Source organism: Cibotium barometz, chromosome 30 (assembly GCF_041138505.1).
Source record: "Cibotium barometz isolate CiBa-2024 chromosome 30, ASM4113850v1, whole genome shotgun sequence".
In the NCBI taxonomy this organism is placed as follows: domain Eukaryota; kingdom Viridiplantae; phylum Streptophyta; class Polypodiopsida; order Cyatheales; family Cibotiaceae; genus Cibotium; species Cibotium barometz.
The window spans coordinates 44,016,510-44,025,409 of NC_141075.1; the positions used below are offsets into that span (position 1 = coordinate 44,016,510).

Here is an 8,900-nt window from a genome sequence, read left to right on the forward strand (position 1 = left end):
CAACCCCTATTGTGTTATATTGATTTGGTAAAGTTTTCAAATCATTACAAGACTAGCAGAAGCATTATAGGAGAGAATTAGAGTCAATTTCAGGCCTTTTTTCTAGAGAGAGAAAGATTTTGGGCCAAAAAGAAGAGAGCCATAAGAAAACAAAATCACTACAACGTGATAAGGGTCCAACAATTGGACATGATGACTCCTATCACGTTGTAAACGATTTGGCAAAGTTTCCAAATCATTACAATGTATGATAAGGGTCCACAACGATTGGATTTCACGATTCCTATCGCGTTGTAGTGATTTGACAAAGTTTGCCAAATCACTACAATGCGATAAGGGTCTAATAATTAGACATCACTTCATATTGTCAATTCTTTAATATTTATGAAAACTAGAGTGTTGTCAGCTTCTTTTCTCATTTGCAATTTTTGCCAAATAATTCTAGCGATATGTCAAAGAAATCACTTTTACTAGTAAGATATGTCAATGAAATGGTATTATATTACATTATGGAGAGCTTATGTGTGAAAATAAAGTAGAATCACTACAACGTGATTAGATGGTTACAATTTTGTTGGATGTCCCAAATCGCTTTTTTGTAGTGACTTTCTCAAGGGTGTCAAAGAAATGGCCATAACTTTTGATCTGTAGCTCGGATTAAGGAGCTATAAAAAGCAAAAGTGCCCGATTTTTCATGATCTATCCAAATATAAATTCAAAATTAATAGGAACAAAAATTTGGGAATCTATGTGTGAGAAGTTAAGGAGTCACTATCTTAGAGGAGACCCCAACATGTTTTTTTTTAGTAAGTACAAATATTTTATGCCTCAAAATCTGTCAAACATTGCCAGGTTCTTGCTGCCAGGTTCTTGCAAAAAAAAAACCAAGGAACACACATCATCTTGATATGAAGAATTTTCTTGCATTTTCACATAGTCTCAATAAGACTCCTCTCAGTTATACGAGGATGCAAAAGAAGTTTGAACTACATACTAGCATTGAAGGGAACTCAATCCCTTTTGTATCTCATATTCAACTTCGTAAGGAAGTAGCTGCCAATTGGTGGATGGGACTGAAGATGAGTGGATGAGATCCAACCACTTGGAAAGCATTCAAGAAGAAATTTGCGGTGGTTTAAACTTTGTCTTGGTTGTAAAAGAATTTTTCTAAAACCTTATCATTCCAATGGGCCTTTTACATTAGAAGATCCTATTAGTTACATAGTTACTTATGTTAGAAGTATTCTCGTACTTGCTTTTTTACTTTATAGTATACTTCCTTTTCACATTTATGAATTTTGACTCACAGTGGTTGAAGTTACGTGAAATTTAAGTACATTAGAATAAAATAAGCATTGAATCTCTTTAGAAAATATGAAAAAAATGTGAATTTAGATTCTAAAAGAAGAGAGCAAAACTCAATATAATAATATTATTTTTGCACTTTTTCTAGATTCCAAGAAGAGAGAAAATCCTTAAAAGGCCCATTTGGAGCCAGAATTTCCCCTAATGCTCTCTTCTTCCTGCATTTGTGCAATATGAGTGCAATGTCCTCAATGGAAGACTGGGACATTACTGCTTCCAAGGAAGACAATGCCTCCTCTAAGCTAAGTATCCTCCAGCAACAACCGCCACTACCCCTCTTCACTTCTTCTTGTACTTTGTGTGTTTCTTGCTCTTCTGTTTCCTTGACCATTAGACCTTCCCCTCAAATTCACTTTCTTGACACATTACAAATTACACACACAATCTTGTACATCACAAAAATACCATGGCTGCACATAATAGTGAATCACACAGCTTTGCATCATAACACATATTACACCATTCCATTATAGAGATGTAAACGAGGATTTAATTATATTAAACGGCCACCAAGATGGATGGTAATGACAATAAAAGTTAAGCAACATACACAAGCATAATTCTACGACTTGATGCATGGACTCCCTCGAGTTAATCCCCATTAGAGAGAGTCAGATTGAGAAGTCTTTCGTCATCTTCTTATAGCCCATTAGTGCATGAGTTGATTATCGCTTGCTGAACATGCATGCCATCATAAAGGTTGACTATTCGATTGATGATAGAAATCTTATAACCATCTGGGGCATGCCTTCTTGACAGGGGCAACAGTGCATGGCATGCGTGGCAAGCACACGTCCTTATGTCTCTGCACCAATGTGCCTCAATCACATTGATAGTAGCATTAACACCTTGATGGCATCGAGCCTCTTTAGGGTAGTGTGCTGCTTGGGTGATCCTTCCCCACTCTTCAATGCATGGAACCTTCAAGTGGGGTGCTGATTTTAGGCATATGTTGCCTTGATTTTCAGCATTGCATCGTTCAAAACACAAATCCTCTTTCATCCTTCTCCACTTTTTCAAATCTAGCAACTCGTGAGCATCATGATCTTTAGTGTGTCACAAGCAAACCTTCTTGAAGGTCAAGCTCCATTAGCCTATAGCTGAGCCTATCAAGTGAGAAATACCTAGCTGGAACGTAAACATATGGATCAATTGAATCCAAAAGCTGTGAGTTGACACTTTCACCATGTGATTCAAAGAGTTCATCAACATCCATATCATTGCTAGACCCATCATGCTCAAAGAACACATCCATTAAAACCTCATCCTTATCATCATCTTCTAATTGACAATGGACCTAGCATCCAATAGCAATCCATCCGCTTACGATTGCCCATAACAAGCCAACAGAGACACAAAAAGAAAGAGAGTGAGGATGAGGTGAAGAGCAAAAGAGAGATGAATAGACCTGATTCAGATTGGGGATGGAAATATCGCGACTGACCCTTGGTGCTGCCCCTTGCAACTTTTGGGAGATCAAGGATGGAAAACTCGCAATGCCAATGTTATAGCTTGTGGTGGTGGATAAAGCCAATTCTAGGCCAATGAGCATATCGGTCCTCACCTTGTGAGCATGGCATTGCTACCTCCAACCTTGTGAAATCATCATCAAGCAAAAAAAAAAGTGTGCAATCCAAAAATCCCCTATTAAATTATGCAGTCCTGGTTTACTAAGGTGGCCGAGTTTACCCAATTCAAAATGACTTTGAATGTTCCGCACACCTTCTTAGGCGATTCTCCTAGGCCAACCTAGTCACCATCCATTTGGCACAAGGCCCTTGTCACGTACATCCATGTGACACAAAGCCCCTGCCATGTCATAAAAACCAATCGTGTCACTAAGTAAATTGGGCCGAGTTTACTTTCGTGGCCGGGTTTACCCAAGGGTGGTCGACAGCCAAGATTGCCTAGATGGCCACATACCTCAGCCCTCGACTGTTGACCCCTCCGCTTTAGCTCATTCAATCCACCGTCTGATATAGTCCGCATGTGCTACCTACAATAGGTGTGTCACTACATGTGAGGGAAAGGTGAATGCAAGCGGCAGGTTGCAACTTGCGCGTGACACCACCCCATAGCCTTGTATCGCTACCACTAATATATATATATATATATATATATATATATATATATTGAGGCTCAATTTGGGAGCGAACCCACGCTAAATCCTACTACTCTTATAAGCTCCAAAAGGACTCCTCCCGTCAGGATGGAACTATTAGCTTCAACTGAAGAGTCATAGTCTATAGACCCAAGATTCACACGCAAAGTCAAGGTTTTTTTTCAGCCTGCATTCACCTGTGTAAGTTTGACATCAAATGTGCATGGAAGGTTTCAAAAAAGTCAATTTGCAAGCATAGCCATAGGCCTATCGTACACAGATCAGGATTCAGAATGCAAGAGAAATCCTGATCTCGTAAGGTCATAACCCGTTCACATGCAGATTCATTACAAAAGGAGCCCACAAAGTTGCAAAAGTAAAACCTATGACGCAGCCCTACACCTGTAGCACAATTATTACTTGCACATGGACTGCTCGATGCAAGCACAGGTTCTTCATAAGCTGAATCCTGATGTCTATCTTCTGCTGATTCAATCAAGTGCAGGAAGCCTGATTTATGGATGCAACACCAAACTTTCATTTGAATATGCTGTGCAATTACTCATACAAATAATAATATGATAATTTACATAATACAGGAAAGTGAGGCTGTAGAAATTTCAATGCAGCCTCTTCTGATGAAGGTTCCCACAACCTCTGGAGACTGGAGTATGCAGATGTGCAAAATGCTCTCTACAAACTTAAATAAGAATGGCCCCTTTTCTTCACAAATGCTCTTGCAGTCACCAAAAGATTATTAGCTCCAGCATTTCTGTAAGAGATCTGGTGTCTACAACGAACAAATGGCTTGGGAGGCATGAATGCTGATGAAATTGGGACTCAAAACTCTCTTGCATGTTGGTCTTGCTTTTGTTTTGGTGGCAACATGCATTCACAATGAGGGTGAACTCCATGAATTCCATCTCCATTCAGAATATACATGTCTATGATCCTGAAGCCATAGCCCCACCGCTTGAGCCGCCCGCATTGCAGCACGAGCCCATTTCCTGCTCTGTCGGAAACACTTTCCTCTCCCTGCTCAGAAGCCTCTTGAACACATTCAGGCGAGTTCCTGGCGATTTGCATGATTGTTGAGATGCTTGTTCTTGATGTCCACAGCTTGGAGATGGGCAAGATTGCACTCCACTAGAAGAGCATCTAGGGGTCATCACATTGTGCATATGCCTTCTGGGAACCTCAATGACCATGTGTGGTAAGGACCTGCCCCCTCTCTGCCCATGCTCCAAGGGCGGAGGCAGCACTTGTGGAGAGTTCGCGTGCGAGCTTACTTGAGAATTATCCCCCCAGAAAAGGACATTAGTGGGAAATTGGACCCCTCCATGTGGGTTCTGTGAGAATCTATCTGAAGTAGACCTTCTCCATCTCCAGCCAGGAGATGGAAGGGACTGCCCAGCACCATCTTCAGTTGCAGTTAGTTCAGTTGAGATATGGAAACCTCCATTTCCAGTGATGGGTTGCTGTAAATGCATAGACTCATTCATGGGCTGTCGCAGAAGCATAGACTCAGCACCCTCCAAAACACTTAACTCTAGCTCAGTCACAGCCACCGCCGTCGGAAATGGGGTTTCATCATGGACAGCTACAGGTTCTGCACTGGTTCTACACAGAGGGCATGTGGTATGAGACAGAAACCACATATCTATGCAATCTGTGTGGAAGCTATGGTTGCACTTGGGCAAGAGCCTTCCTTTCTCATTTTCTTGAAACTCACACAAACACACTGCACACTCCAAAGCCTCTTGGTGGAGGACTTCTGAGACCTTGTAGATGAAGGTGGGCAAGGAGTCCACGATGGCCTTGTCCAGCCCTACTGCGATGGGCTCTTGGCCTTGGAAAGCAAGTCCATGGCGGCGTCTCCACAGTGCTTGTCGTCTTCTAGAAGAGCGCCTCCAAAACCACTTGGCGTAGATGTGCAGAGCTAAGATGAAGAGGACCACAAAGCACAACATTGCCAAGGAGGCTATGATTATCTTACCGTTGTATTGGGCGCCATTGCTGATCGGGGAGTCGTTCATGAAGAAAGAAGAGGTAGGAGCGAAGGACATGGCTGCTGCTGTTTGAGCTTTTTATCAGTGGAAGAGAGCCAGTGCAGTTATGGATATCGTGATGAGAACACTGGTTTCATGGATCAATGGGAGCGCTTCTACTCATAATGGGCAAGCGTGGCAGTACCATAGCTTGCTGCGGGGTGGGTGTGGGTGTGTGTGTGTGTGTGTGTGTGTGTGTGTGTGTGTGTGTGAGAGTGAGAGAGAGAGAGAGAGAGAGAGAGAGAGAGAGAGCGGCTATGGCTATCAGCAGCCCCCGTAGCGCCCTTAAGACCAATATGCAATCAGATAACAGATGGATAATTGAATCCACGTCACATTCCACCTCACAGATATTCCATAGCCACATCACCGCAAGCAAGCCCATCTGGCACGCATTTAATCCTATGTCACAGTGAAAAGCGTCCATGAAACAGGTGACTAGCTTGACGTTCTGCATGGATGTGTGCTGACATGCTTTTCTACGTGGCAGTCACTCATTAGCGGAATCTGCATTTTAGGGCCTTTACACAATAGAGCTCGGACGCCCAATTAGTGGGCACAAGGAAACTTTTTAAAAAATGTAAAAGTGCTGCCCAACTACAACACCAGTGCATAGAACATTGCAGTCCACAGTGAAATGCTTGTGCTACAGTGTTTTGGGCTCGTCATTGTTTGAGAAAAGGCATTATTTGAAAGTACACTACTTACACACACGAGAGATTTGAACCCATCACATTGCACTATCGAGCAATTGGCAAGCCAAGCCCAAAAAAAGAAGAAAGAAAAAGGCATTGTATCTTACAGTGTTTTGGGCTTGTCATTGTTTGAGAAAAGGCATTATTTGAAAGTACACTACTTGCACGCACTAGATACTATTGCTTGCACGGGAGAGATTTGAACCCATCACCATTGCACTAACGTGCGATTGGCAAGCCAAGCCCAAAAAAAGGAGGAAAAAGGCATTATATCTTGATTTTAGGGGCTACAAGCATTTCATAACCGCTGAGCTTGTTTGAAATTGCAGCTTCGGGTTTGTCATATCCCCTAATTGCTCAGAGTTACGTGAAGTGGGTACAGTTTTCCCAAAGATTACGTATCATTTGCAACACCGAGAGTTTGAAGCTAGATTCCTTGGTTTGCTTTGCACCATTGGCACGAGTATTTTAGGCATTGTTCAGGAAAAAAACTTGACATGAATCCTTCTCACCATGACTTGAAGAAGGAAAGGTAATTTTGAACAAGCATTTTCTTCATACTTGCATCCAATTACTAATACTTTTTGAAAAATTGGAGGCGGCTTTTTTCCTTCTTCTCTCAAGATGAGGTTAAAAGGGAACTTGTCTTTTCTTGAACCCTGATGTTAGGTTGAACACTTGCAACTCTACCCTTGCTCTCCAAAAGCTAGGCACAACACAGTCCTTATAGTTGAACACTTGCAACTCTACCCTTGCTCTCCAAAAGCTGGGCACAACACGTTACACTGGTCAATAGGCTCAATCTTGGACTACTTTAATGTGATTGACTTTTAAAAAAAACATAATTGCTTATGTGACTCTTTTCTCCAAAGAAGAGTCACATAATTGCTTATGTCTTCTCTCCAATTTAAATATTCTTTACACATCTCCCCTACCCATTCTTGAAGAAACAATTTGAACAGTTGAAAAGTGCAAACATAATTTGTTACCACGAACCACTTGAAGATTGAGTTGGCGATTCAAAAGCACCCCCTATTTCTAGGGTGGGCTGCACTCTAGTGTGTAATGGCATATTCCAAGTGCCCACGTGATTGTTAACTTGGCCAACAAGCATCAAATGAAACTTTCCTACTTTGTGAGGATCTCCTATTCACTCTTTTGAATTAATTAATTTTTGTAAGGGTCTCCTATTAAAAAAATTTTGAAGCTCTCCTAAGGTTCAATAAAGTCCCCCCCTTATGATTTCTTGGCAAAATCTAAAGTGGGGTTTTTGAAAATCCTTCATGCAATAGCCTAACAAATCAATTGCATTGTGGCAAAAGAATCTAAAGTGGGCATTATGAAAATCCTTCATACAATAGCCTAATATTCCTTCATAAGTGTGCAAGCAAACTTGCCTGAGGCTCTTACGCATGACAATCCCGCTCGGTGGTTTAGACACATCCCAACCCATGTGCTTCTTGATGAGCTTGCCAAGATCTAGCCCAATACTTAGCAAGGAGGAGCCCATGACTTGAACAACTATTTGAAAATGCACATGACTCAATGTACCACCCTTTTCCAATGAAAAGCCCACTAATGCACTCGACACGAATGAATTGCTCCAAGGGTTCCCAATAACACCATTGCCCACACCAATGGTGATAGAGACTTCGAGGATTTTTGTCTTCGAAGGAGTGTTCATGCTTGGGTTGGATGTTGATGACATTGCCTTGTTCTTCATAGAACGCAGATTGCTAAGCTACTCTCCATCGTGCAGAGTAACAATATTACGCATGTAGTATAATAGTTGGATATGTAGAAGTTCCAACGGCATCCTCACAGGCCACTGTAGCATTTGTAATACTAGCCTTAGCATGCTTAGGGGCACACATAAAGCAACACACACACACACGAATTGAGACCTTGATAAAGTTATAAAGGCGCCCACCCCACAGAGCAGTGCCAAACCACCACAGGACCCCACTCTCCTCCATGAATGCTACAAGATCCACCCACACAGACAGGTGCCAACTGATCATATGACCAGGAGCACCACTGCATGACCACGAATAGCAACATGCAACCCCACTCCTCTTATAACCAGAGCATACAACAATGGAAGATAGAGAAGATACAACATTGGGAGAGGGAAAAAAATCTCATGTTACCTTCATGCAACGTGACCGAACACCAGCAAACGCCCTAGGCTGACAGAACCATACAGAGGCCCAATGAGCACAAGTTAGGCTGAGGAAACCAGATGCTCACGAGCACGAACGATACATAAGTCGAACCACAGACGCCCACCACGAGCATGAACGAACTACAGATAGATACCCATGAGCATGAGGCATGCACGGCGGTGCCTCGAAAAGAGGCACTCCCCCTCGTTATAGCTAAAATCCTACCTATATGGAAGATGTTGGGGTCATATTAAAGTTAAAGCCAACCAAAAAGAAAAAAGAAAAAAAAGAGATATCCGGCACATACATCGAATGTAAAAAGGCTTCCTCTTGGGTGGGAAAAGGCCTATAAACACCCTTTGGTGATTGGTGGTCCCTTAGTGGATTCACCATCATCATTATTATCGGCACCATTCAAACTTTTTATTATTTGAAGATCCTAGGCTCATTAAATGCGGTCATCCGGGAGCTTCTAAGTTGTAGGATGATGAGTCAAGTCACTCACAGTCTCACTCACCGGACTTTA

At 42.1% G+C, this 8,900-nt stretch overlaps 1 protein-coding gene across 1 annotated transcript; it reads right to left on the minus strand.

Annotated features, from left to right (window-relative positions):
• Positions 1-3,818: 3,818 nt before the first annotated feature.
• LOC147621532 (RING-H2 finger protein ATL2-like) lies at positions 3,819-5,732 on the minus strand. The gene has a single exon (XM_086824292.1). It carries the CDS (start codon positions 5,530-5,532, stop codon positions 4,411-4,413), a length of 1,122 nt encoding a protein of 373 aa, XP_086680418.1. The 5' UTR covers positions 5,533-5,732; the 3' UTR covers positions 3,819-4,410.
• Positions 5,733-8,900: the final 3,168 nt, after the last annotated feature.